This window comes from Aspergillus aculeatus (assembly GCF_001890905.1).
Source record: "Aspergillus aculeatus ATCC 16872 unplaced genomic scaffold ASPACscaffold_14, whole genome shotgun sequence".
In the NCBI taxonomy this organism is placed as follows: Eukaryota; Fungi; Ascomycota; class Eurotiomycetes; order Eurotiales; family Aspergillaceae; genus Aspergillus; species Aspergillus aculeatus.
The window spans coordinates 7,263-34,983 of NW_017962989.1; the positions used below are offsets into that span (position 1 = coordinate 7,263).

Below are 27,721 nucleotides of genomic sequence, written 5' to 3' on the forward strand. Positions count from 1 at the left end.
CAATCAAGTCTGTATTAATTAGGCGATTTTTCGGGCTTTTAAATAATTTTTTTACTTTCTTTTTTTCTTACCGAACTGAAGAAGGATTACGTATTACCTAGATCTATATTAGATATTCTTAAGTTAGTATTATGGCTTAGTAGATTTAGTATATACTTTTATACCAATTATTGTTGCTGGTGAGAGATCAAGTGGCAATTAAACTTTGTACGGGTGAGATTATGTAATATTGCACGATAGGGGTAATTGTTTATTTTTCTTTAAAGCGTACTTACTCTATTCACCTCCGGTCGCGCGACTGTAAAGCGGTCTTACCTGCTAGCTCACCCGCACGGCATCCACCCGTCTTCTGGCCGCGTTCAAGCCACACGCCGGGAGGTTAGTAGTTGGGTGGGTGACTACCAGCGAATCCCTTCTGTTGTATGTTTTTGCCTCAGTTTTGTCCATACTGCAGTAATGCCACCTTTTCTGGATACAGGCACTCCCAGCAAGGGCAAGACAATGTTGACTTGCGAGTGGTGGTTGCGGGTATGGAGACTGGATCAGGAGGCCCGCTGTTTTACAGTCATGTTGCTCTTCATTCCCTCCTTGTCCTCGAGCTCGCGAAAGTAGCACAGGTAAGTGGGATATGTCTCTATTCACCGCTTCTATCAATGAGCTCTCTAGTTCCATGACAGCGGAGAACCACAATATCGCCCACTTCCTGTCAAGCTAACAACGCTCGTATCAACGGTGCGACGGCCGTTTTGCGAACACCGGGCCCTCGGAGGTCTACCTCACACCAAAACCTGCTCAAGGGCCACCAAGCTCTCGACCCGCAACAGTGCTTCCCAGTAGAGTTACGGAAACAAGGACAAGAAAAGGCTAAACAGCCAGAGTCGTGAAATCATTCCCCGGCTCGGAAACTCTGTGAGAACTCGGTAGGATTTCAGTATGCTCGGAGTCTTTCAGCATAGCCAATGCGAGCGAGATGCCTCCTCGTGCGGGTCGAAACATCAGACTAGGTCTGGATTACGTCTTGGTGAAGTCGAGAGCCCGCGCAAGAAATAAACTAACAATCATCTCTCGGGCATGCTCGTGCTCTGAATTCAAAACCACGGGAGCGTAGCAGCACTTTTCCTTCCTCTAACCAGCATTAATCTGTTTCTCTCGAGAAGAATTCAGGTATATCAACTTTCAACACCAAAGAGTAAAGCTAACGATGATCATGACTTTTACAATCACCCTCCTCATCTCCCTGACGGTCCTATCCTCGCGCGCTCTCACCCTTCCCAACTCCCTTAACCCGCTTCAGCAGACGCTGCTCGACCACGACCCTCCTCCCTGTGACGCACCATCCACCGGAACGCAGTTGCAGCAAGATACTACCCCAATCCACGACAGCCACCTCGGAATCCACTACGGCCAATGTTACAACCTCATCCACCCGAATCTCGGGCCGATCGTGGACAGCACGTGGGGCGCCTGGGCGCAGCCGTGGCAATTGCTGACCTTCAAGGAAGGCAGCATGCGGCGGCGGTTTCAGGTCTGTCGCAACACGGACTGTGAGTCCGGAGGCCCTGTGAGGGAGAACGACGGGTTCTATCTCAGGGATCTGAACGGCTCGCCGAATTCGCAGCGCCATCCCGCCTTCCTGGCCTTTTTGGATCTCGGGGCGCAGAGCCAGCTCTGGCCCTACGCCAACGACAACCTGGGCCGGCTGGCGGTCTTCAAGGGCTCGCCCACGGGGAACGCCGTCAGGCTCCGCCTGAAGGAGAGCGCCCACGGATTCAACGGGCTGCATGTCAACTCGAATGGCTGGCCTGGGCATAGCTATGTTTTCACCGATCAGCAACACAATGGCCTGACCTTGGGGTTTAGACCTGCTTCTTGTTGAAGACAAAGCCAGACAACTGAGCATCGGCTTGGGGTGAGGAGTGGTGCATCACGTCGCAGTCATCGCCAGTGCAGGATGTCCGCACAGAAAAGGGGAGACAGATCCAAGCAGTCCGCGCACGGCCACCGACTAATGTTGGGGAATGATTTTTGCAGCAAAGACTATCTCCGCCTAGCGGGACTGAAAACACGTCTGTTGTAGGCTGTAGTGCACAAGCACGAGGTATTATTATGAAAAACCTCATCAGTGAGTGGTGTGCAGTAGTCAACAATTACAGCTAGCATTTGCGGGCGGTCTCGATAGTACAAAAGTGAAATTCATTACCTTTTGCTGTAACTTTGTCTCTATCAATGGAAGTAGCATTACTTACCAGTAGTCATCACACCACACAAGGGATTCTGTTTCTTGCACCAAGGTTCCGGTCTGGCTGTTCTATCGTTCAAAATGTGACTCTGTATGACCATTCTAGCAGATTCTCACTTCCTCCTCCTCTCGGCCCGTAATCTGCTTTCGCCTAAAGCTTGCTGAATCCTTGCGAGTGGCGAAAATTCAAAGATAGAGTTCAGCTGTGGCTCTTCCTCCAGCTTTTACGGAAGTGGGTCCTAACCTCGGGACCTGAATTGGTTCCTTTTAGTGGAGTCATAACTCAATGGCGTCTCCAGTATAGGTGCGTTGGGGTCCTGATTAGTATATACTGCAGAAGACGTATTTCGGGGATCACTGAACATACATCGCATTAGTCACACACAGTCTAGCCGTCAGGGCAGGGGAGCCTTGAGCGAAGGGGGAGCACAAAGAGCTCTTTCCCAACGGCTTGCCATGTCTCACCATCTATGCATCAATCAAAGTAGATATGTTTGACTTGAGTACGCTGTACTATGCCATTAGAAGCACCTGACTCCACCGCCAACGTCCCATGATGGTCCAGTGGCGTGTTGGGCATGATGCTCCATGCACTGCAATAGCCTGTTGAAGGAATTTGGTCTTCATTCTACTCTGATCAACGAGTACTGCACCAGGTAGACAGCCTAGCTATTCCTGCAGGTCCTCTGAGCACAATTAAATAGGCATGAAACTCAAGACTTCATCATCTCATTGCTGAAGAAGACTCAAAAAACCGTGACAAAGTTTTCAGTCGACCCCTTGCCCTCACAAATCCATGAACACCAAAAAATCAAAACCCATAAAACCTCACCGTCAACGACCCCGCTGTCCCCCCAATCTTGGCCCCCACACACCTGCCCGGATGCCAGACCGCAAACAATAACACCACGGCGGCAATAGGCGCAAACTCCAAGCACGCAAAGTAGACCTCATCGGTCGCCAGCGTCGCGCCCAACCCCTCCGCCGTCTCCGCCAACCGAAAGATCGTGCGCAGATACACCATCAGCGTGGCCAGCCCAAACACCCCACAGAACACGCCATACCCGGGCCCCTCACCCTTCCGCCTGCCCTTCAAAACTACCCCCCTCGCGCGGACCAGAAACCCCGCCGCCACGGCAATGAACACCGTCATCGCGAACACCTGATACGCCAGCCCGCCCAGCAGGATATGGTTGGCCACCGTGGGATCCTGCTGCCGCGACTCGCGCACTCCCACCAGCACGGCGCCGGCGATCTGCACGACGGTCGAGATGACGTCGGATGTGATGAAGAACCACAGGATCACCCGGGGCGGGAGGAGGGCGTACTGCCGGCCGAAGAGGGGGATCAGCCCGGACAGGATGGTGTAGATCCCCGCGGCCAGAAACACGGGCGCCGTGACGATGAAGAAGTAGTTGAGCACGAAGTAGATCAGGTTGTAGGGGTCCTGGCGCGCGGACAGCGCCCGCGCGATGTACCCAATGATCTCGAAGATCAGGCCCACCGAGAAGGGGAGCCACCACCAGCTGCGGTGGCGGACCGTTTGGACGGTGTGCACGACCAGATGCAGGAAGAACCAGGTGGCGGCGAAGGCGGCGAGGGCGAGCGAGGGCGTGTAGCCGTAGATGATGATGGAGGTGTCGTTGGGCCCGTTGGGGTTGGGAAAGTTGGGGTCGATGTAGCCGAAGGATCGCGCTTTTGGGACTCTGAGTTAGGGCTTGGGTTGGGAGGGTGCTGGGATGTGAGTTTGGCCCGGGAAGGGGGGTCGGTACAGTACCTGTGATATGCGGGTGGGAGCGCGCCATGGGTAATCAGCTGGGGGCGGTATTCGCCTGCGTTCAGTTACTTTGCATGATCGCGATAGGGAGGCTGGTGTTGTTATAGTGTTTGGGCGAGACTGGCGCCAAGCGATCTACTCGTCTAGTGGAGAGACGTGTTCGTGGAGTGTCCTGGTGGGTAAATATGACTGCAACAGACTGGGCATGCCAATGCGCGCCCAGGACCTCGCTTAGACTGGTACTGGCTTGGCCTGCGTACACGTGCGAGTCCAGGTCCAGATCGTCCGCAGCTCACCTGGCTCGATCCCATCGGCAAAGCAACAGAGACTCACAGGCCCTCTCGGCTCTTTCAAGGTACTCGCCCAAAGCTCAGCTCCACAATCTGTGGGTCTTCATGTTGGCCCTGCGGCTTGTCCTCATACTATGCATGTACTCTTAGGGTTGAGTCCCCATGCGGGGAACGACAACTGGTCAACTGGTCGCACGAGCCCTCAAAAAGCCCTTCTCTTTCTCCCATGAGCGGATTAGAATATATAGACTATGACAATACATATCCTCAACGGACATTTGAGTCCCTAATCTCCCCCTCCTCTGCTGCCGCGACATGCTAAAGGGGAGCGGTACGTCATCGAGCGGAAATGCTAATTCCAAGGTTAGCCAAGCCTGCCAAAACCTGGCTTTCCGAGCGATCGAACAATCCCTACGAAATCCCGATCTCCGCCTGCGCCACCCTCGCTAATCGGAACCAGCGGGGGTGTTCGGTCCAGAATGTCACTGGAAAGTTATCCTGCTTATTGTCATTTGCTAGGTTTGACACGCTCAGAACGGACTTTGCTACATTGGTTGATTTTAGTCTATCGAATTTACTATAGTCGATTGGCATTCGCAACTCTATTTACTCAGAGCATGGGGGTATATTAAATGTACCCCAAGCACTATCAAATACGGACGGTTCATACAAGCAAGGCTGTACTGTACTGCATCAGTTGGGTTTGGGCGTTTATGTACGAAGCTTTGCAATACCAGCCACACGCTCATCTATTATATACCAAATGATCCCCCGCCAAAAGCTCAAGCAGAGACAGCTTCAGCTCCCGTAGCTCCCGCGCGCAGAGGCGCGTACCTGGTGTCTCGTCCAGCGCACGCACACCGCCGCACTTCGCGCCAGGCAACAACCCCCGTGGCTATCATCATGACCAATAAGAAACCGAGGTAAGCACCCGCCCTGTCCTTGCGATTAGTCCCCGGCTTTTGTTTCGATCTGCCTCCGCCGTATCTACCGGAGGGAAGATACGAGATGGCTGTACTCACCGATTCCAATTACTCCCAACAGCAGCAGCGCTTTCGTGACCGTCCGCCGTATGGGAACTCGCTCCATCGCCCTCAACCTCCGCTGGCGTGGAAGAAGGAACCGCTTTATCAACCTCGACACCCGATCCTGACAGCAAGGACTGCCCAGGCGCGCAAGCAGCGAGATGATCTGCCGGGATACGAGAGGAGAGTCGCAACCGTTGCTGGAGGGCCAGCGGGGCTTCGACGAGGGTGAGCACGAGACCCGAATAGGCATGCCATTCCATGTGGCAGTGGAAGATCCAGACGCCTAGTACCAGCCAAAACCACCAAATGAGCTTTTTTTATCTTTGTTTTTTTCGTCCCCGAGCAAATCAAAACAGAGCAAGAAGAGCACTACTGACCAGGATTCGTCGATCGGAACCGAAGCACCAGATTCCCACCGGGATGGACAATGGCCGTGTCGCGCCGGATGGGAACCCTGGGAAAATCCGCCTCGGTCGCTCCGGTGTCCGCGAAACTGCCGTTCCCGGCCTCGGAGCGGTAGACCACCTGGAAGTTATGGCCGTGCAGGTGGAACGGGTGGCGGCTCATGTGGCCGTTGTTCACCACCAGCTCCACGGTCTGATTCTCGGCGAGGATGAAGGTGTTGGCGGATTGGTTGTAGGTTGCAGTGTCGGTGGAAAGAGATCCAGCTTCGAGGGCGTGGTATAAGGTCGGGTAGTCGGGCGGGGTGTAGGCAATGTCGTTGAAGGTCCAGCTGTTCATGGGGTTTTATAGGTTGAACAAGTGTTTTCTTGAGCGTGTTCAAGAGCGCTAGGGCGGAGGAGAGGAGAGGTAACATACTGGCTATTTCCATCTGCAAGTCGGGCCGTCCCCATGTTCAGAGTGATGCTTTGATCTGGTGAGGTGAAGAGTGGTTCCGAGTCATACGGTTCCAGCGTAATGTCATCAATTGCTTGGGAGATGTCGATGTCTGCGGATGGTTCGTCGAGTGGCAAGCTCTGATCGTAGACTAACCACCCGGTAACGGTGACTTGAGGTCGCGAGTGAGCCATCATTATCAAGGTCTTGCAGAAGCAGATCAGCAACCGAGTCCGCATCCACTGTTCTCGTGAAGCATACCTTGTCCATGGTCACGGTAATAGCGTAATTGCGACTGGCATCGTTCTTGCCCGAAATCAGAACCCCGTATCGCTGACCCGCAGCGATGTAGATGGCCTGTGCTTGTGCAGGTTTCGTATAGACACCGTCCACTTCCACAATCGTCATCTCGTGGTCCTCGATTGAAACATATTGTCCCATGAAGCCCCCAATGTTTGCAATCCGAACAAGGTATTTCTCCTTTGGTCGAACCGGGATCTGGAGGTTCTGAGTGTCGTTAATCAGGTTAGAGTCTGGTGTGGGATCATGAAGCATAGATTGATGGAGATAGTGTGGCATCATCTCCGGCATCTGTTCGTGATACCAATCCGAAATCGAGAATACGATCTCCTCATTGTACTCATCATGGTATGGGGAGGCCGTATCATGCACGACCAAGAGGCCACGGAGTCCATCCGGGTACTGTGACTCGGCATGGGCATGGTACCAGTACGTTCCTGGCTGGTTGACCTGTTGCCACTACTTAGTTGAATTGTCCGCTCACGCCAACCGTTACGCAACGCCAATATTTATGAAAGCTCGCTCTGACCTGAAACTTATACTGGAATTTTGACCCCGGTCGAATGGTGCACTGGGTGACTTGGGCAGTCCCATCCATGTGGGGGGTGCCCTCCATGAAGATGCCGTGAAAGTGCAGAGCCGTGGACTGATTGCCCAGCGAGTTGAGAACATCCACAACTATAGTGTCCCCCACGTCGGCCTGAATCTGCGGCAGTGGCCAGGCGTGATTGATGCCAATCGTTGGCCGCACTTTTGCGCCATCTGGATTGGCGAGGACCCAGGTAACGTTGAAATCATATTCGATTGTTTTGGACACAACAGTGGTGATGATGGTCAGGAGGCCAAGAAGGAGTGCTGGAGACCGCATAGTCTGTTGCATCAAGAATGAGAATCAACAGTCCCGTTTTGCTTTATTCATATGGGGAGACGTGTGTATTTGAAAGTGCTGGATGTCAGTTTGGGTTGCAAAGTCTAAGCATCCATCCAGCATTGACAGCGCTAGGGGGATCAGGCAATCTGTTATCGGCCCCATCCTTTATCCGGGCACAAGAATAGATTATACAATTCATGACACCGAACGAAGCCAAACCAACAACAAATGTCTGTACTATCCCTGGTCGTGTTCAGGTAGCTATGCATCCGAACACAATTCGAGCCTGATAGGGACTGACTAAATCATGTGTCTTAGGGCAGGATTATGTTGAATCAATTTCCAAAATTCCGTTATCTGGCACGTGATCCTCTCTGACCAGCGATTCTGACTCAGCAAAAGATTATGGTCCCGTGACTTGTGATGATCTTATGGTATAGAGGAATAGAAGCCAAGGTATACCAGCTACGGCGTTCGGATGTATGAGCTAAAAGATGACGAGCCTCGGTTGAATTATGTCTGGTAACGTGGTCAGGTGGATAAATTCCTCGCCAGAGCAGCTCAATTACGAGTGCGTACGTTGCACCGGCGAATCAGCCGTTGGCCCGAGTCGCCCCAACTCGATAGGAACAACATAGTACTCACAGTCAGGGAGCAGTGAGTGCAGAGCGTCTACCGATAATTGCCTCCTGCACCTCCTTCATCAAGCCAATGCCAGACCGCTCACGTAACACCCTCACTCTTTCCGCCCCCGTTGTGCACGTCTGGACCAGCACGGACTTGCCCCGCGTGTTGACCTTGACCTTATAGCAGATAGACATTAACATGGGCGGCATGATAAGAAACTCATTCCATGGCTGGATACCATCTTGCTGTCATATTACTTGATAATTTTGGCTGGTCTTGGATCTTCTATCAAGCCATGAAGTCCAAGTGAGATGTATCCAGTGCATCGATTGTCTTGCTATTGATGTGTGATGGTCGGAAAAAAACCGAGGACCTCCCAAGAGTGCTTTCACAAGCTCATCTCGCTTTCCTATCGTCACAAACTCCCATACGGCTGTATATCTTATCCGCTATGTCCTTCAGTGCGTTGTACGATCTCAGTCCAGGGGAAGAATTCGCCCGGAATTGTCGTCGAGGCTTCGAAAAGAGGCCATGCGAAGACGACATTGCGTGCAGTTCCTCCAGCCTCGAAGACAGCAAGAACCCGATAACCGTCGGCCGCAATGCCGCCGTCAACCAGATATTCCTAACGGTGCTTATATTATACCGGCTATGCTACCCTGCTTGCGTGGGAAGATGCTCCGGAAGATACTTATCAAAGGACTTGGAAAGGTACCTAGTGGAGCTTCGCTGTCCAGCTTCCTTGGTGCCTGCCCTTGGTAAGGGAAATTGTGTTTGCAAGATGGCGGCTGCTATCCGCTGTCCACAACTGATATCAACCATCGGGACCAACCACCGCCGAATGACTACATCATGCTACGAATAATGCTCTTCGTTACGCAAAATAGACCACCAAAGACGATGATTATGGCCTGTGAACGAGTATGAGTCTAGAACAAGAAATTTGGTTGTTGCAAGGACTTCCTCGGTAGCAGTACAAATCCTTCGATTGTGTCTTGAATACGGGACCTGACTAACTGTTATCTTGTATATAGAGGTCACTTGAGTAAAGCCACTGTGACAATTTTGTGACTGCGGCCCAGATGATCTGCGTCATTGCGAACCGTATCTCGAGACGTTATCTCACTCGTATTAGAGACAAACAGTCCATGACAGTCCTGGGCCCTCCATGGCCAGGGATATGCATGAATTAGACTTCTGGGCAGAATAGGTTCATAAGGATATCTCGGATCCGTCTGTGTCAGCACAGCATAGAGTGACGAAAACGTGGACAGCCACAGATCTTGGTGTTACCATGCTCATAGATGTAACGAGTGATCCCAATAGTAGTGCTGGGTCGTTGCTTTTTGCTGTCGTGTTAGGGTTACACGGGGCGTATGGGGCGTACCGGGCCTGGTGAGCCGGGCAGTCGGGTTCCCGTGGGTCCTCGTAGCACACAGAGCACATCGTTTGCGCGATCCACAAATGTTCCTCAGATTCACACTGGAAAGAATATATTATGTGTCAATATTTCGTTAAAGGTACATGTCTAGGTACCCTTTGGGGGCTGTGATTGAGTAGGTTCTTCTAAATCTAGTAGGTAGTTTGTGTTCCGTCCTCCCTTGCTTTAGGTTTGTGCCTAGGTGAAATAGGTTTCATAAGCGAAGAGCTCGCGGACAGGTCAATGCAGTGAACATACATATTCCTGACTTTTGCCTATGTTACTAAGATTTGTTTGAGCTCAGATGATTGATAGGATTGCCCTGCATGGATTGTCACTGGATTCTGCTTTGAACGGAGCCCCGGTCCAGCCCCCGACACTCTCCGCTAGATTGTGATAGGGCCTGAATGCTTACTATTCCCCCCTTCTCTAAACCATATCGAAGATATTAGTTCGATGGTTGTTCCCGTTGAGATGGCGTCGATGATGTTGATTAGGGGGAAACGAAACCAGTCTAAAAGGCCATACAAAATGTCTAGAGGGGTTTCATTCTGTGCGTCTATCCTAAAAGCAGACTGTTGCAAGAACACAATCTTAGAATCAAGATACCATCCCTGGACCAAATCTTCTTGTAGCTTCTGTGATGACAATGACTGCATCTGACCCACGTCACAATCTTCCGAGAAGGACTTTGGCAAGGATCCCATCGGGCGCATTATACGAGACCTCGGTGGGCCATTCTGCTCAGACCTGGAAAGCCCGGACAGGCGCTAATCCGGGATACATAAGAATAGATTGTCATGCTTTCGTGCAGGTCCAACGAATTTTCCTCTCCAGCACTCATGTAAGATCACCATGTTTTTACAGACCTACATCATCAACATCATAGCATTTTTCGGCTTCCAGCCGAGGGTCCCTTTGTTCCGTGGATCGTATGAACCGGAATCACTTCAAATCCCAATTGCACCAGGCACTCTATCATTTGTGCCTCCAGGTGCTGCTGAAGATGAGACAGCCCATGGCGGCCCCTTCAAGTGCCATTATCCGGCTATGGCAGCCGAGTACACCTACGATCCCTCGCCTAGCAATCGAGGTGTGTGGCTGAAACATCGGACCGATGCTTCTAAGGACTTTACCATCCACACGGACTATGAAGTTAGAGCTCCTATTGGAATTGAGCGCAAAGTAAGTATCCTCTGCCAGCTTCACAACGCAGTGCGATGGTAACAACCCTAGTACTTTCTCACTGTGGGCGAAGATACGAAACGTCCTGTGAATTGGGATGGCATCGACTTTCCATATGCCAAGCTGTTTGACAAGAGTTTTCCGGGGCCTTGGATACGTGAGTACCGATGGTTTCTACGAGATTATCAGTGGAAGCCGATAGTGATGTACGGACAGAGGCATGTTGGGGCGATGTAGTGAGTAAGTATCAAAGTCATCAGAGATATTCTCTTCACTGCTGAGCAGAATTGTCTCTAGACATCACTGTCAAGAACAACCTCTCGAAGAACGGAACTGCAATTCATATGCATGGCATTCGACAATTCGGATCTACTCTCATGGATGGCGTCCCTGGAATCACTCAATGCCCCATTGCGCCCGGGGACACCTTCAGCTACGTGTTCAACACGACCCAGTACGGGTCCACCTGGTACCACAGCCATTACAGTCTGCAGTACTCAGATGGCCTGCTGGGTCCGATGACGATTCATGGTCCCACCTCCGCCAACTTTGACAGTGCCCTGGATCCAATCCTCATCTCTGACCACAATCACCGCAGTGCGTTTATGGAATACTACCAGGAGCAGTTCGCGAACCCCGTCGCGGATCCGCCGCGTGTGCCTCCGAAACAGACTAGTATTTTGATCAATGGGAAGGGTGTGTTACTTGCCTGGGCACAGACGACCAAAATACTGACATAATATTGGATCAGGGAGTTATGCCGGATCTTTCCCCAAGAACCGATATCACAAAAAGGTGAAGCCCGGAAAACGATACATCCTGCGGCTAATCAACGCATCCACGGATAGCACCTTCATCTTCAGTATTGATGGCCACAATATGACGGTCATCGGGAATGACTTGGTTCCAGTTGAACCGTATACAACGAACCACATCTATATTGGGATCGGTAATGCTCACCCTCAGCATGCCCTTTCTAATGAGCTAATGCATGCATGAAGAGCCCGCACTAACCGATTCAACAGGCCAGCGATACCACGTTGTCCTCAAAACCCTAAGCAAGAAGCACATCTCCAGATCTAAAGAGGGCTACTGGATCCGCACCGAGCCCGCGGAGGGATGCCACAACTTCGAGACCTTCCCGGACGACAGACAAGGCATCCTGTGGTACGGGGATGATGACGACGAGAAACCTCCGGTACCAACCACGACGGCCTGGTCTTACAATTCCACCTGCAGCGACATGCTCGACCTTGTCCCCGTCGTTCCGTGGACCATCGACCCGCCGACCACCAGTCTCACTGCGGTGCATTACCACAGCAACCATGCCCTCCTGGAGGCGTCAGTCACGATCGACACCTGGTTCCTGCCAGCAGAAGGCAACGATGCGGCCGCAACAGTCAACGTGTGGCAGTTTCTGAACGACACCGTCTTCGTCAACTACACCGAGCCCACCGTCAACCACCTCGACCCGCCCTACGACCCCAATGCCGTTATCTACCTGGCCGAGGAGCCGCCAGTGGGCTCTCCCCCGCAAACATCCACCTGGAACTATATGATCTTGATCGGGGGAAACCTGGACAATCCCAGCCCGGTCTCGGGAGGTCGCTTGGTACCTGTTGCTCATCCGGTAAGCCTTCCTCTCCCGGGCCTGTCAAACATCCCCACCGCCCTCTTCTGATTTCAACACATCCCTTAAAATTGGATGGCGCTCATTCTAACCCCTGGGGATCCAGATTCACCTCCACGGCCACGACTTCGCCATCCTCCAATACTCCGAGTTCCCCTACGACGGTCCGGAGTCCCTCGATCTCTCCCTGGACAACCCCCGCCGCCGCGACGCCGTCCTCCTCCCCAGCAACGGGTTCATCGTTATCGCCTTCAAGACCGACAACCCGGGCGTCTGGACTCTGCACTGCCACATCGCGTGGCACGCGTCCGGGGGGCTCGCGCTGCAGGATCTGGAGCTGAAGGAGGTGCTGGCCGCGCAGATCGCGCAGGTCCCGACGACCTTCGCGAAGCGGCAGCTGGACCGAACATGCGACAACTGGGAGCGCTGGTATGCGGATCCGGCGAATCATTGGAATCCGAATGGGCGGTTCCAGGATGATTCGGGGATTTGATTTGAGGAGGATGTATTTTTGATGTAAGGTGAATAGGTCTTTGGTTGGTGTGGGTGGTATGTGGATTGCTTGCACTTAAGTTCATGTTTCTTGGGGTTAAGGGTTGATGACGGGGAGAATAAGATAGCGTACCTCCGTCCTACTAAGAACAGATGAGAGGGACATCGGGATAACCCATCTTATTACAGCGAATCAAGAGCAAGCATCATGAGCAGCTCATAGATAATATCGGACGCAGCGATTCCTTTAAGAAAACTGTCCTCCAGGACGGGTGGTATGACGGTATGGTGCCGGATGCTGAACTGACGGTCGAGATTCCCGGTAAAAGTTCATTCTCATCTTGATCGGACGGTGGCATCATCGCACTAAATTGGACCAAAAACAATATATCCTGTCATTACTGACCAATTCGTCGCAAGTGAGCATGCGCTACTAGTTTGAGGTAGCTCCACCCGATGGTCCCAGATTTTCACCATACAAGGGTTGATATGATTGGTCCGATCGCATACAATGCCTATCCGGGCCGCGGAGATGAAGGCAAACTTAGGGCTAGCATTTATCGACCCCAGCCCCAGCTTCCTTTCTCCATCCTATACATAATACAATCTATCCCCGTGAATATCCCTACCCCTCCCATCCAAGTTGAGATACATGCAAGAAAATGCAATCAATCAATCTCCAAAAAGGCTCCCCGCACCCCTCCCTCCTCCCCGCCACACACCTCCGATCAGCCGCCGCAACCGTCCTCTCCAACCCAAGCCTCTACATCCCTGCCCTCGACTACGGCGACGAAGCAGGCTACCACCCTCTCCGGACGAATATCGTCAAATGGCTGACTAACTTCTACGCGCCCGCGCGGCCCATCCCCACCGAGCGGATCTGCATCACTGGCGGCGCCTCCCAGAACCTCGCGTGCATCCTGCAGGTCTTCACGGACCCGCGCCATACGGTGGCGGTGTGGCTCTCTGAGCCGACGTATCATTTGGTGTTTACCATGTTCCGGGACGCAGGGCTGGGCGATCGGCTGCGGGCTGTGCCAGAGGATGGGGAGGGGATGCAGGTTGCGGAGCTTGAGCGGGGAATAGCAAGTGCCCCGGGTTGTCATCATTCACCTGGGTGTGCGGCGTGCGGGGATGGTGGGAAGGCCAGAAGCGCAGGCGCAGACCAACTTGGGCCGGGCAAGAAATACAAGCATCTGATCTACTGCGTGCCAACCTACGCGAATCCCTCCGGTGCAACGATGTCCGTCCCCCGCCGCGAGGCCCTCGTGCGCTTGGCGCGACGACACGACGCGCTGGTCGTGTGCGACGACGTCTATGATTTCCTGGCTGTCACGCCTGCACATCACTCGCCTGCTCCGCGGCTTGTGGACATTGATCGTACACTGGATGGTGGGGTCGGGGATGATGGTTTCGGGAATGTGGTGAGCAACGGTTCATTCAGCAAGATTCTCGGCCCTGGGTGTCGGGTGGGTTGGGCGGAGGCCACCCCGAGGTTCGTGGCGGCGCTGGCGCAGTGGTATGTAATCTTATCCCCTGCTTTCTTTATTTTGCCCAGGCTTGGGTTTTCCTCGTTGTGGCCGTGGGCTAACTTAAAGGCATTCTTGTCGAAAAGCGGGTCTAACATTTCCGGCGGTGCACCATCGCACCTGACCTCGACATATATCAACCAGATGTTTGAGAATGGAAGCTTCCAGTCTCACCTAGAGGGAACCGTGCTACCCGCTGTTTCAAGAAGGTATTGGATTCTGGCTGATGCGGTGCGGCAGAGGCTGGTTCCGCTGGGAGTGAGCTTTCAGCCGGATGGGGCGCGCGGGATGGCGGCGGGTGGGTTCTTCTTATGGCTTCGGCTGCCTGCTGGAGTGAGTAGTGAGGATATAGACCGCGAAGCGACGAAGCAGGGGCTGGTCATCGGGAAAGGGGGGTTGTTTGCTGTACCGGGACGGAATACGGGTGGTTCCCGGGAGCGAGTGGATGGCTTTATTAGGTTGTGCTTTATGTGGGAGGACGAGGATCGGTTGGTGGAGGGGGTGGGGAGGTTGGAGATGGTTATGAGGAGGTTGCTTGCTCCTAGGTGCCTAGGTGAATTCACTGCACCGTCTCGACGCTCAGCTGTTTGAGGAATGCTCTGACGAGTTTTAACTCTCGATTTAAAAATAGAGAAACCGACTATCGGAAATGATTCCCTCTGTTGTAATACACATTCAGCTCAATAGCTACAGCTCCCAAGCATCCACTCGAACATCTCCAGCCTGTCGAAGCTGTCACCGCACCGAAATGCCAAAAGAAAAATCAGTCCAGCCAAGGCACCCCCGCAAAAGCCTCCTCTAGTCCAACCAAGCCCTCCAGCCCCAGATCCTCCGCTCCCAGAACCGCTTCTCCCTCTCCCGCCGCAGTGAACGACCTCCCATCCGTAACCTGAAAGTAATAATGCGATACATCCATCAACTCCGCCAACCCCGGCCACAAGGCCCGATAATCCTCCCTCCCAATCCGCACACACCGCACCTTTACCCCCTTCGCAGTCCCAAACGTCTCCACCACCTCCCCCAACGCACGATACCCCGTAATCGCCGCGACAATCCTCCCCGGCAGAGTCCTCTCCGGCGTTTCCAAGATTGCTTGCACAAACAACCCCACATTAACCCTCTCATCCCCGGCCACCGGAATCCTCGTCGCGGGATCGATGTTCGTCAGGGTCAGGAATCCACCCCCTTCCGCACCACGCACCCGCATCGGATGAAAGCACGGCAACAACATATTCGAACTATACCACCCGACCCAGAGGAACGTCGTCTTGGCCCGCAACCCCGGCAATGCCCGGGCAATGAACTCGTCCACGCGGCGCTTGCTCTCGTAGTACGGCACGACCACTTGCCCGGTCGTGTTGGCCTTGGAGTCCGGCAGCGTCGACCAGACGAAGTGCTCCAGCGTGGCGGTGGCTGCCGCCGCGGTGGCGATGTTGACCCCCATCTGCGTTTCGAGCGCCATGGCGCCGTCGATCCCGTGCGTGGGCAGGGCCTCGAAGAAATTGGTCACGGCGAAGATGGCGTGGGTGCCGCTGAATGCTGTCTCCAAAAAGGTGGGGTCGTGCAGGTCGGCCGGGATGAGGTGGACGCCTTGCGCGGCGAGGGCTTGCGCGGCGGGGCTGGTGGGGTTGCGGGTTATGGCGCGGATGGTCGTGTAGGTTGGTTCTTGGGCGGAGAGGAGGGCGTTGATGACGGAGCCGCCTTGGGTGCCGGTGGCGCCGATTATGGTGATTGTTTTGGTCATGGTTTGCTCAAGACAGGGAGTGAGTCTTTGTTTTGGATGGATTGGATCGATGAACGTGCGGAAAGTTGGATGAGGGCTGTGCGGGAGGAGGGTTGCTGTGTTGCTGTCTTGGGCAATTTGGATAAGTGAGCTTGGTTCTTTATATAGTTTTTAGGTGTACATATAAGCAGATGCGGGATGGCTCTCAGGTGAGGTAATACGAAACTCTATCCTCCGCGTTTGCTCTTTTCGTTGTGACTTAATTATAGATTGATGCATTATTAAGCTCTGCGGTGCGGGCATCTGGTGTATTGCGGAGGTGGCGGGCAAAAGTGGGGCTCCCCGCGCAGCCCGCAGCCCGCAGCCCTACCTAGACGTAGAGAGGTATGTATACCTGCTCAGCACCACTCAAACAGCGCTTGTTCGAGAATCACCCTCAGGCACGATCCAGCCCCCTCAGTGCATCCTCGATCCAGTTTGCACTCCCTTCTTCAAGCCCCGCTCATACGCAACCGCCCGCACCAGATTCATCAGCATAAAATCACACCCGTCCGCCCCCTGGATCTCCACCGTGGCCGGAAACTCCTCCTCCATCAGCGACACCCGGCTCTGATACTTCACCGTCCCCACCGGCACCGCCATCTCGGGGCTCTCGTTCATCACGGACAGATAGTTCCAGCTGATATACCCGGGGAGCGCCGGGGCGCTGCCCGCCACGGTATAACTGATGTTACTGTCCCGATACCAGGGGTTCCCGCCGTCGCCGTTGAAGGGAAAGACCACGATGGCGGCGGAGCAGGTTTCTTCCTTGGCAGAGGGGAAATATCTGGGGTAGAAGGTCTGATATTCGGATTGCAGGGTGTGGCCGATCTCGCCTAGGGTGGCGTTTTGCGGGGTGAAGGAGGGGTCGCTGGCCGCGTTGAGGGTGGTGTAGGGGTAGCGGCCGAATTTCGCGAAGTAGTCTTCTTTGAAATCTAAGGAGAAGGTATTCGTTCCTGAGATGTAGGGTATGGGCTTTCGGGTTATGGTTCCGTTGCGTTAGCTGCATTATAGGTTTTGGAAGGAGCGATTAGAGGGGGAGGGGGGTTATCTTGGGAAAGGCCGTATGCACTTTGTAGTACAAATTTGGAACTTACATTCGCGAAATAATCCACCAAGCTCCCGTTACCAAAGCGCATTGTTGTCAACGATGGTACGGTTCACGCCCAGGAATGCTTCCGGGTTCTGGACGTATTCCTCGCACGGCGCCGTGTAATTGGGGTTAATATTCGCCCAATACTCCCGGGCATAGAGAATGTAGTTCCTATAGCCGGACTGCCCGTACAGCACGGCACCGAAGGTGTTGAAGGAGTCCACATCGCGAGCGAAATGGCTGGCGACGTCGAAGGGCCCGAACGCGGTCGCGGTGTCGTTGGTGCTGTTCTTGGTGGAGCGGATCCCGTACACGCCATTCTGAGCAGCGGGGAAACGCATCGCTAGCGACGTTGTGTGTGAGCTACGGTAAATAACGAGTAAAGTGGTCCGACTTACAGCCGCCTGTATCCTCCCCAATGGTAATGTCCAGCCAGTCGTATGCGGCGAGAGACACCCCCGAGCCCGCAGAAGAGGCGCCGGGGCTGAGGTACGACTTCCGCGAGAATTCTATCGTGCATAAGCTTGCCGAACAGCGACAACCCCACCGAATGAGGCAATGCTTACAAAGGGCAGCGAATAATCAGGCCACTCAGCGATGCTGAACCACGCATTAGCGAAGACCGACAGCTTGGTTTTGCCGACAACAATGGCGCCCTTATCGAGGAGATGCTGAATGACCCCGGACGTCATATTCGACAGAGGATACGTCGCGGCGTACGAACGACTGCCAAATGTGGTGATAATGCCCTTCATGTCATACTGATCTTTGACGCCGATGCGGTAGCCAGCGAGCGGCTGCTCGGGCGTAGGCTGGTAGAACAGCCTGGATGGTACGGCGATTTGCATCGCTCCATAAAGGTCGCTGCCGCTTGCTGGGAGGGCTTCATAGACGTTGGCGTCGTTGGCAGATGGGATGGTAGGCAGGACAAACGAATTGGTGTGATCCTCATAGAGGCGCCAGGCGCGGTGCAGGCCCGAAGATGTCGCAAAGTAGGGGCCGTCTGGGAGGGTTGTGTTGTGTTGTGACAAAGCCCAGAATACTTGACTGGTTCCGAATGACTTAAGCAGGGAGTCTGCGTCTCCAGCCATGGCAAGACCTTCGGGACCCTGGAGGTAGAACGCTAGCAGGCATCAGCAAACGCTTGTGAGCAAAATTGCAAAGTTTTTACCGTCGAAGAACCTCTTGTTGTAAACGTCGTCTCGGACCAAGAAATCGGAAACGGTGCTGTGGATCCATGATGCTGTAATGAGTGCCTCCCGGGATGTGAAGACGGTCACCGGAAGTGCTTCTCGCACTTGGAATTCATGCACCACCAAATTGTATGCATTGTTAGATTCATGGATCCCGTAGAGAGACTTTGAACGGGTGGACAGGTAGAACACATACTTCGACCTTTGAGGGAACATAGTATGGCACATTCAAGACATTGACCACGCTCGACGCACAGGCGCAAATGGGAAGTGCCGCTAGAAGAAGAGTGGTAACAGCCATTGTACCGATGGCGTTCAGCAGTGTTCAAAGCATCCATGTGCGCGCAGAGTGGTTGTGGCGCGGGTATCCGACTCAACTCATAGGCCTCGCGTTCTCAATTCTGCTGCCAGGAAAGGTAATTTGATCAACATGCCCAGAAGTGTTAGCGGCGGCATTCCAACATCCGCCTCGATAGGCAACTGATGTTCGGCAGTTCTCCGAACCTGATAAATCAGCGACATCACGATACTGTACCCCTCACCCATTCCCAGTTTCGATGCCATCACTTTATCACAAAACCAATGGCAACCCGAGGCAAAGCCAGACTATACGCACACATCCAAGCGTTAGACGATACCTGGAAAGGAAAATCTCTGCCAGATGTCAAGGATTGACGCCATCGCCTGTCGTCCCGTGGAGACATGATCGTAATGGAAAGTTCGGGTGGTCTCGGAATTAAAGAACTACTTAGTTTACAGTCTGCATGGCTACTTAAGTAGGCAAATCGTGGTCAGAGTTTGGAGACGGGTCAATGGCTGAACAGCAAGAACGTGCAGACACAAATAAACCTATCTATCATCTCCCACAGTGCGAGTCCCCCGAACAAAGATTAAAGCAACTACACAACCAGCCCTCCCAGGCCCTCAAATGCCTCAGCCGCCTCCAGCCCCTGACACGGAACAATCAGCAACTTCTCAAAGCGATCCAGCCGCCGCGGCATCGAAACAAGCCATCGCGCCAAGAACGCCTCGTAGGGAAGCGTCTCTGCATTATCGCACAAATGCCCTTGGTCCTCTTGAACTGCACGCTGATCATCCTCTCCCCAAGAAGACATCTTCGCCGACAAAGGCAACTGCCGCAATGTATGCAGTCCCACGCAGATACCTTCTCGATACACCGAGTTGACTCCGTAGAGAAAGTAAAGTAGGAGCGCGGTGCGTCGGATGCACTCGCCGAGGACCCAAGCATGGCGGGTCCTCGGACTCTGAAGCTCCGGCTCGGACTGCGCGCGAACGATCATCTTCAGCGCCGCGGTCATGAGCATGGACCCCTGTTGCTCGGCCGCAACCCGCTGCTGCAGGTTGCCATGGAAGAGTCGGAGGGTCTGGTAGAGCAGTAGTGCCTGGAGCCGCGCGAGCTCTATTCGAAGTAGCTTAGAGCTAGAGCTCAAACTCGGTTCGGTGGGGGGTTGGAGCAGCTCGGAGACTTCAGCGTCGATCACGCGAAATGCCATCTCCCGGTTCGTCGTCTCGGGGCTGAGACAGAAGGAAGAGCAGACGCCAAAGGCCATCCGGATCGGCCGTGGCATCTCGTCGTGGTACAGGTCGCGGTGGATGAAGATTGTCTCTCCCCGTCGGGCAAGTTCCCTCGGGTAAGCTTTCAGCTCATCCATCACCCACTGCCATGATCGTGTGCTGCCTTGGATGGGTTGGACCTCACCGAGGGTGCCTACGAATCTTGACGTGGCTGAAAAGGAGATAGTCTCCGGCGGGGTAAAGTCCGGTGTACATGGACGACCTGGTGTGAAACTCAGTGGAAGCTGGAGCACTGCGTCTTGCTCGGTTGGATCCAAGATAGTAAATGCAGGTGACTTAAGAAGATCCAGTTCCAAATCGGTACTATTACTGGTCGTACGCGTCGTTGGCGAGACGAGTATCTCGTCTGGCACAGTTGGTGGGTCGTCGGTGCGCCCTGGTGGTGGCCTAGGCGGGTATGCATACTGGCAGGTTTTGTTTGTTCTCCTGCAGTTTTCGCAGACTGGATATTCCAGATCGCATTTTCTTCGGCCTTTGAAACAGGCGTTGCAAGACCTGCGCCGTAACGACATGGTGGGGGTAGGTGGTGGGTGGGGTAGGTATCGGGCGGAAGTGGCGGATCCGCTGACGAGGATGAGAGAACACCGCAACACTGCATGCAGTAAGCACTAAAGCAGCACGTGCCCTGACATCGAGCCTTGCAGTCATCTTGATCTGCATACTATACTACCAGATAGGATTCGAGCTTCATTGAGATTCAATAGCTGTACCATAAACAAGGACTACGTTATGTACTGATCAACAAATAACATATAGAGGTAAGATAGGCCTATCAGTTGAAGAGAACTAGTGTACCGAAGAATAGGCAGTCCGATTAATAGTAGCAGATAGAGGATTTAAGGATTGGTTTGGTGATTAGCTGGCTCCTTCTTTATGTCCTGCGCTAGCACTTGCAGAACCCTCGGCCAAATTATATTTAACAAAGCACCGCATCTATAAATGCGGATAAATTTTATCCAGAATTAGCTTTTACAAGACGATGTATTTACTCAGTGGTACGGATGGCGACCTCCGTGGTGCTGATGAAATTGGAGGTGCTGCCCACCCAGACCATGCGGTCGCGGCGGTACGCGCTGCTCCGTATGCGAATCGTAAGCCGAGGATGCCGAGGCGGTGGACATCGATGATGAAGCTGACGAGGCCACTGTGACATCCGGGCTTGATGTGGCGAAATAACACGCGGATGGTGGCTCCGAGGACGGCGAAACCACCGAAGAAGAAGTCGGCGTCTGGTGGGCCAAAGTTGACAATCCAGCCGGAGTCGAGGATCTGACCGACGCCGTCACATTCCTTCTGTAAGACGGCAGTGCACTGCTCGAGGGGTGGGAGCTGCTCGAGGGATAGGCACTACTTGACGGGAAGGCAGAAGCCCCCGCAAGGGGACTATACGGCGTCAAGCCCGGGTAGAACGAAGTGGGGATTGTCGGAATCGGAATGGAGGCGGAGGTTCCAAACGCCGTCGCAAGGTCCTCGGCCATCGTGGTGGCCGAGTAGCCCGCCGGGGGCGTGTTGATGTACTGCGTCGTGGTGTAGCCTGCCGCAGTGCCAGTGACTGGGACGGTCGCGTTGGAAAGGCAATAGCCCGAGCCGTACGAGTGCTCGCAGACGTGCAATGCGTAGTGGCCCTCCTCGTTCCAGAGGGCAAATTCCTCAATCGCCAAATCCGTGCAGGGCATCAGGGCGGGGCATTTGACCCGAATGAGCGGACGGTCCTCGCCGTCGACCTCGGTGCCTGTCCAGTTGCGGAACGTGATGTTGCTGTATGCGATGCCGTCCCCTTCGATCGTGGACATGCTGCTCCAGGCTGTGTCGAAGTCTAAGCTGTAGGCGTTTCCATGGCCTAGAAAGGTCGGGGATCGATATTAGGTCTCCGTCTCAGGGCAAGGGCTGGGGCATCGGCATTGTGTGACAAGGCAAACTTACCCATGAAGTTCTCAAAGAGGACATTCGACACAGTCCCGGATCCTCCGTTGCTCTTGATCATGAACATCTGGTTGGATGACCATGTGTAGACGTTCCGGTAGGTGACATCGCTGACGTTGGTCCCAGCGCCTAGGGACCCCATGGCGCACCCTCCACTACTGTTGCAGTAAATGCTCTCGACGAGGATGTTCTTCGACCCGGTCTGTCCAAGATGCAACGTTAGTCGCTTGATACACTGTGGGACCAGGATTGTTGGGGCTCCTACTTTGACTGTTACACATTCATCCTTGTTCGTGACCATGACCTGTATTGAAAATTGTCAGCGTACAATGTCCAATCGACAAAGCACATTGGAAACACCCACATCATGAATCCAGATATTCGTTCCGCTGACATCAATCCCATCCAGCCCTCCATGATCCCCACCCCGGATTGCCATATTATACACCTCACCATTAGTAGCCCCCTGGATCACAAAGTGGAACATCGGGGAGTCGACAAGCGCCAGGTCATGAACCGACCAGTCCGATCCCCCATTGACGTGGAGGAGTCGCGGGCCCACGAAGTTACCTGACTGGTGATACAGGTATCCGCTGCCCTGGATGGCACCGCGCGATGTTGAGCTGAAAATTTCGAAGTCACTGCTCGAGGAGATCTCGAACATGTACGATTGCGAAGAGGGGGCGGCCCCGCGATAGATGATTCCGTCTATCTGGATGGCAAAGGCACTGCCATTGGTGAGGTGGACCCATGTGGTTTGGAGGTAATCGCCTGGAGGGATGTAGATGACGCCCCCTCTTCCGCAGTCCGCAAAGGCATCGATGATGGGCTGCCCGACGTCTGTTGCGTTGTCTGCAACGGCACCGTAGTCGAGCACATTGCACGTTCTGGTGGCCGTTCTTCTCCGCCGCGGTCGTCAAGGGTCCAACGCGGCCAGCGAGCTGGCCCTGTGCCGTGGCGAGGAGCAGAGGGAGGACATGCAGGAGGGAGGTTAAAGCAACCATGTTTGGGATCGCACTTCGCTTTGAAGACATGACCGCTATGCTGGGGCACAAGGTGATATATGTATAGTGTAACATGAATCAGTCGTGCTGGCCATCCCTTCTCGATCCCTCTACCGAACGAGTCAGCAAGCGACCCCATTTCTCCCATGCCCCTGAACATGTTCTTTCATTGAGCGGGTAGCGTACGTATGCCTGGAGCATGAGACCCGATCGCCGAGTCAGATTGATTGTGGTGAATGCCGATCGCCGGGGGAAAACTCCCCGAAAGAGTCTAGTTGCCCCCGCCTGTCAGCCAAATCCAACGGCATTGTTAGCCCTGAAACAGGGGGCAAGGAGCTGGTCCGTAAGCGACCCTGGACCCTCCTGAAAATGCATGCAACGATCCACAATCTAGTACTGAGTAAAAATCTTCAGTCGCTTACCTATCGGCTAGGGGTGTTGCTGCAAGCGAGGCTCTATGAGTATGTCCCACGGAGCCGACCCGTTGATGACCCGAACACCGGACGATGGGATTTGCGGCACAGTAAATCAGCGTACGCACTGCGTAGCCATGCGGTCAGGACCGCTGTGTGAAGTCTTCACGTGACGTGTATCTTCTGGCTCGTAGATTCGTGGCCTCTGTTGGCCAGACAATAAGCTTCGTTGCTTTCTTCACGATGAACCACCAATGTTAGCGTTTGATGAGGGGTGGGGCAATCTGTATGTGTAAGTGCCGCCCCCTCGTCCCGAGGGCAGGAAAGGTGCGGCGAAGACCCCCACCCTAGATTGCTTTCTCTTGGTAAGCTTACTCTGTTGCTCTGAATCTCAGATACATGACCTTATTTCAGCATCCGCGGCGTATGAGCACATTACCCCAAGCTTTTTTTCAAATATCTCGGGCGAAGCCGAGCATGAGTATTGAACTTTGCCGTTATGCGGAAGACCGTCGGTGTCCTCTTGTATACCGGCACGAGACTTGGATTTCCACTGCCTCACTTCATCTTCTGGTTTATGTATGTGGTGGTCAATGCTGTTTCTCCAAGACAACAACATTCAGGATCGAGCGTGCCTCCGTCAAATGACTTACGGAATCATGAGCGGCAACTAGCCCGACCTAATCTCCAACTTGTGAAATATACCATATGACTCCTTGGATGATGGCCCACACGTCTAGCATGCATGACGAAAATGAGTAGATGACTAAGGGGTGGTGAACTCGTCCAGAGCTGTGAGCCGCTGACACTGACACTGACACTGACAGCAGCTCAACTCTCCGAACCGTGGGATCCAGCTCCATGCAACAGTGTAGCACGTTCTCATCAATCCTGGTGATCTCTGGACGGAAGGTCTTGGCTTCGAGACCTAGAGAATCTGGACTACCCCAGACTGGGCCGGATCCGGGGCATCCGGGGCGGACTTCTTGGCATCTTGGCTGGACCAGACGGGTCATTCACAACGGTGGAACGAACCAGCTTTACAAGACAATGTGGGGACTTCACAACACGGGTGTGAAGCTGAAGACACGAACCACTCGTGTCTAGATTTCGAACTCATAGTAGGATGAGCCAAAATGGGTGCTCTTCGAAGGCTGTGCTATTGTCTATGGTCAACGCTGCGTGTAAAACTCGAAGATTAGTTAAAACTGCTACTAAGTCGAGGAAGGTTTATTTGTCTATACTTGGATTCCAGATATACTTGGATTCCAGATATACTTGGATTCCAGATAGAGAGGTAAAACTGGGCCTATTTCTTAGACAAATTGAGAGAACAAAAGCTGGGGTTGTTAGCCTGTAACATAAGCACCTCTCCGCCTATCTCTTACAAAAGAGACAAATCATGAAGTCTATACTTCAGAGACCTATTATAATGTCCCAGGGATTGTGGAACCTCGCTAGCGAGATCATAGTGTTGTATTTAGACTATTCGTCTGCGCTTGTATTTTCCGCATTGCTTCTAATTCAGCTGCATAGCACCTGGCGCGGAGGATAGTGCGAAAGTAGGGTTATTCTGGGATACTCGTATTCTACACTTGAGAGCTCTTGGCCATCCACAAAAGGTCACCATGCTTCCACTTGCTTGGGCTCTGCGACCTGTACCTCTTTGGAGGCAGTGCTGAGTACTTGGTAGTTTGTTTTGGGTTCCAAGCAAGAACTGTGTTCCCGTGTCATAGACTCGGGTCACTGCGCGTGATACGAACGATCGGACGCCCAAAAGCGGATACGAATAGACCAGACATCGGAACCCAGGTTAGATGGGAATCTAGACTGAGGAATGTAGGCCATGGGAAGTGAACCATCAAGACCTAGAGATATCAGTGGTATTGAATTTCGCCCCAGTGCGATATAAAAGCCTCAACCAATTTCGAACCACAAAGACAAGAACACACAGCATCTCACACCCAACACCATCATTACTACAGACACGCCTTCTACTCAAAATCAAAGCCCTTCAACTTTCTGTACCTTCATCATGAAGTCCCCAATCTACCTCTTGACCGCACTGCTCCCCCTGACCCTGGCCCTGCCCTCTGCCGAAGAAGCCGACGTCGATTCCGACGACATCGACGTCCACCTCGCGGCCAGAAAGTCATGCAAGTCCAGCAAGCAAATCAACTACTACCAATGGCCTGTGGTCCAGACCGGAAGCTATCAGGCACAAACCAACGTCGAATACAAGTGCAAGTGGAAGTACGATGCTGCTCTCTCAGCCCCGCAATGATGACGCTTATCTGGCTGTACTAACACAAACGCTCTACAGGAACGGCGACTGGTATAAGACGAGCAAGGGTTGGTGGGTTAGCGGAAGTAATGTTCCCAGTGGTTGCAGTATGTCACCCCGAACCCCTGGTGATAACCCGTTGATTCTATATGTTCTCCAACCAAGAGAAAAGTGTGCTAACGTACCTCCAGAGAGCGGCTTGTCTACCTGCAGCGTCTGAGTCCGATGGATTGCGTGCTTGTTTTGGGATGAGACTGCACCCTCGCATTCTTCTGCGCTATGTGTCGTGTAGCAATTGATTGATGTTTTCTCTCTATACTGAAAATATAATGGCAGCGTTGCGTTTCAGTGCGAAGATCATTGCTCGTAGCGTATTGGCTCCTAAAGTCCATCCAAACTTAATTCATCGCACTGCATCATGTTTCCATCCGGTTGCACGCGTGTGCGATGCGCCATCTAGGAGACAAATCCCACTTTACTTGGCCTTCGGGCAAAACAATTGGGACATGGAGATGAGTCGGGGAAGGACCACAACCTTGCCAACCTCATACCCAAGTTAATCCTAGTTCGAGAGAGATCTTTCAACCCCAAGATAGTCCGATTTCCAGAATCAATAAAGGTCTTGTGCCATTCTGCCTCAAACGACTAGACCTCACGCCAGCATCAATCTACCCGCAACCTCCTTCTCCACAGGTACTCATAATCCGGCATAGCACCCTCGACCCACCTCTCCATCTGCTCCGCCACCCTCTCCCCAAACTCACTCTCCCACTTCTCCCTCTCAGCCCCGACGTCCACGAACGCGGGAGTCTTCTCCTTGAGCAAGGAAGTGGAATGATCCAGCGTCGCGAGCATGACCGCCTCCGCCCGGGCGCGAGGATCCTCTTTCTCCCCCCACCGCCGCTCCGACTGACTCCAGCGGAGGCGGACCTTCTCCGGATCCATGCCGATGAGCTCACAGTACTTGGCGACCACCTCCGGATGGTGAATGACATCCTGCGCGTCGAGCAGCAGCGGCAACGCAGGCCGTGAATCTCCGCGATCACAGTACCAGTCATACAGCAGCCTCGTCCACCGCAACGTGGCGTGCAGCTCTAGGAACGGCTCGATCATGCGCGGCTCGCAGAAGCTCTCCTTCTCCAGGCCGTGCAGGGCGCGGTAGAAGGAGGGGAACACCAGGGCCGGATGGCGGATGAGGAAGGTCGCGCGCCACGAGGCCAGGTATGCGTCGGGGAGGATGGTGAAATTCTCCGGGGAGAATGTTGCGCTGCCGCTGCTGGTCTGAGGATTGAAGTATGACTTGGGCACCTGCACGCCCAGTCGCGTCGAGGGGCGATGGCTGCGGCTGGCCGTGGCCAGGTACTGGGCCATCGCGGCCGGTTCGGCCAGCCAGAGGGAGTGCTCCTTGGCGAAGAAGACCTTGCCCTGGGTGAGGGCGGCCTGCGAGGTGGCCTCGATGTGGTCGAGGTTCTGCTGGAAGGCTTGTCGTAGGTTCGCGGTCTCGGAGGACTCCCACTGCTCGACGGGCCGCCGGCTGCAGACTGTGTCGCGCCCGTTCATGAAGGCGTCCCAGAAGAAGTAGCCGCCCCGCTCGTTGGAGACGACGTTGGGCTGCTCGGGCAGCGAGAGCATTTTGACGAGGAGGTTGGAGGCCGTGCGGGGGTAGGTGATTAGAAGCACCCGGTCTGCGGGCTTGGGCGGGCCCAGACGGTGGGCATCGTTGCTTGGGGCCATCTCTTTGGGGTTCGGGTGGTAATGTGCGGTGATTGTTGGACGGCGATTAAAATACCCTTAGAAGAAATGCATGAATGCGACGACTATCCCCTGTGACTTCTCAAATAAATGGTCGTGCCCTTCGTGATACTCCAGTGGCAGCCCCGTAGTCAATGACGCGCTACCCATTCTTCTTATTCTTTTTCATCGTACTCCATCGAAAGACAGTCTTCGCATTGAGACCAACTTTACTGGGTCTCTGGGGCATTCCAGGAAAAGAGTTCTCCAACTTGTTGCTTAGGAATGTGCATGCCATACCTCAGACGTCCCAATGCGGTAAACAGTGTTTGCGCTTGACGGCCTTGCAAAACGCATCACAATGTAACATTTGCTGTATCCCCAATCAGTGATACAGTAAAAATCATGCTTCTCTTTGTCCACGACGAAGCAGAGTATCCACTGTGCTTCCTCGACCCAGCGATGCGGTGTCGAATCGTATGTGGCGTGCAGCACAC

At 53.7% G+C, this 27,721-nt stretch overlaps 11 protein-coding genes across 11 annotated transcripts; 4 read left to right on the forward strand and 7 right to left on the reverse strand.

Moving 5' to 3' along the window:
* Positions 1–1,113: 1,113 nt before the first annotated feature.
* Positions 1,114–2,171, forward strand: ASPACDRAFT_123756 (uncharacterized protein). Its single transcript, XM_020196674.1, has one exon. The coding sequence runs from the start codon at positions 1,208–1,210 to the stop codon at positions 1,874–1,876; it is 669 nt and encodes a 222-aa protein (XP_020053378.1). The 5' UTR covers positions 1,114–1,207; the 3' UTR covers positions 1,877–2,171.
* A 629-nt stretch (positions 2,172–2,800) lies between these two features.
* ASPACDRAFT_123757 (RTA1 domain-containing protein) lies at positions 2,801–4,189 on the reverse strand. The gene is made up of 2 exons (XM_020196675.1): positions 4,017–4,189; positions 2,801–3,934 (listed from the first exon to the last, which is right to left on the reverse strand). The coding sequence occupies exons 1-2, from the start codon at positions 4,042–4,044 to the stop codon at positions 3,051–3,053; spliced, it is 912 nt and encodes a 303-aa protein (XP_020053379.1). The 5' UTR covers positions 4,045–4,189; the 3' UTR covers positions 2,801–3,050.
* A 698-nt stretch (positions 4,190–4,887) lies between these two features.
* ASPACDRAFT_123762 (uncharacterized protein) lies at positions 4,888–7,469 on the reverse strand. The gene is made up of 5 exons (XM_020196676.1): positions 7,001–7,469; positions 6,433–6,921; positions 6,154–6,377; positions 5,712–6,067; positions 4,888–5,617 (listed from the first exon to the last, which is right to left on the reverse strand). Exons 1-5 carry the CDS (start codon positions 7,337–7,339, stop codon positions 5,325–5,327), a joined length of 1,701 nt encoding a protein of 566 aa, XP_020053380.1. The 5' UTR covers positions 7,340–7,469; the 3' UTR covers positions 4,888–5,324.
* A 2,775-nt stretch (positions 7,470–10,244) lies between these two features.
* On the forward strand, positions 10,245–12,697 carry ASPACDRAFT_45897 (uncharacterized protein; the record flags this gene model as incomplete). The annotated part of the gene is made up of 7 exons (XM_020201700.1): positions 10,245–10,574; positions 10,626–10,731; positions 10,791–10,814; positions 10,872–11,270; positions 11,326–11,523; positions 11,600–12,204; positions 12,311–12,697. The coding sequence occupies 7 exons, from the start codon at positions 10,245–10,247 to the stop codon at positions 12,695–12,697; spliced, it is 2,049 nt and encodes a 682-aa protein (XP_020053381.1).
* Positions 12,698–13,358: 661 nt separating this feature from the next.
* Positions 13,359–14,816, forward strand: ASPACDRAFT_32943 (aminotransferase-like domain-containing protein; the record flags this gene model as incomplete). The annotated part of the gene is made up of 3 exons (XM_020199920.1): positions 13,359–13,815; positions 13,855–14,215; positions 14,312–14,816. The coding sequence occupies 3 exons, from the start codon at positions 13,359–13,361 to the stop codon at positions 14,814–14,816; spliced, it is 1,323 nt and encodes a 440-aa protein (XP_020053382.1).
* Positions 14,817–14,881: 65 nt separating this feature from the next.
* On the reverse strand, positions 14,882–15,700 carry ASPACDRAFT_123766 (uncharacterized protein). Its single transcript, XM_020196677.1, has one exon. It carries the CDS (start codon positions 15,685–15,687, stop codon positions 14,989–14,991), a length of 699 nt encoding a protein of 232 aa, XP_020053383.1. The 5' UTR covers positions 15,688–15,700; the 3' UTR covers positions 14,882–14,988.
* Positions 15,701–16,404: 704 nt separating this feature from the next.
* ASPACDRAFT_45900 (uncharacterized protein) lies at positions 16,405–18,489 on the reverse strand (the record flags this gene model as incomplete). Its single annotated transcript, XM_020201701.1, has 5 exons — positions 16,405–16,922; positions 17,145–17,423; positions 17,479–17,575; positions 17,647–18,203; positions 18,252–18,489. 5 exons carry the CDS (start codon positions 18,487–18,489, stop codon positions 16,405–16,407), a joined length of 1,689 nt encoding a protein of 562 aa, XP_020053384.1.
* A 683-nt stretch (positions 18,490–19,172) lies between these two features.
* On the reverse strand, positions 19,173–20,381 carry ASPACDRAFT_62762 (Zn(II)2Cys6 transcription factor domain-containing protein; the record flags this gene model as incomplete). The annotated part of the gene is made up of 1 exon (XM_020203824.1): positions 19,173–20,381. The coding sequence occupies one exon, from the start codon at positions 20,379–20,381 to the stop codon at positions 19,173–19,175; it is 1,209 nt and encodes a 402-aa protein (XP_020053385.1).
* Positions 20,382–20,858: 477 nt separating this feature from the next.
* On the reverse strand, positions 20,859–22,796 carry ASPACDRAFT_1890327 (uncharacterized protein; the record flags this gene model as incomplete). The annotated part of the gene is made up of 4 exons (XM_020198577.1): positions 20,859–21,709; positions 21,793–22,096; positions 22,157–22,621; positions 22,677–22,796. The coding sequence occupies 4 exons, from the start codon at positions 22,794–22,796 to the stop codon at positions 20,859–20,861; spliced, it is 1,740 nt and encodes a 579-aa protein (XP_020053386.1).
* A 2,448-nt stretch (positions 22,797–25,244) lies between these two features.
* On the forward strand, positions 25,245–25,713 carry ASPACDRAFT_45903 (uncharacterized protein; the record flags this gene model as incomplete). Its single annotated transcript, XM_020201702.1, has 3 exons — positions 25,245–25,462; positions 25,533–25,600; positions 25,685–25,713. The coding sequence occupies 3 exons, from the start codon at positions 25,245–25,247 to the stop codon at positions 25,711–25,713; spliced, it is 315 nt and encodes a 104-aa protein (XP_020053387.1).
* A 443-nt stretch (positions 25,714–26,156) lies between these two features.
* On the reverse strand, positions 26,157–27,053 carry ASPACDRAFT_32798 (uncharacterized protein; the record flags this gene model as incomplete). Its single annotated transcript, XM_020199906.1, has 1 exon — positions 26,157–27,053. The coding sequence occupies one exon, from the start codon at positions 27,051–27,053 to the stop codon at positions 26,157–26,159; it is 897 nt and encodes a 298-aa protein (XP_020053388.1).
* Between the last annotated feature and the right edge of the window lie 668 nt (positions 27,054–27,721).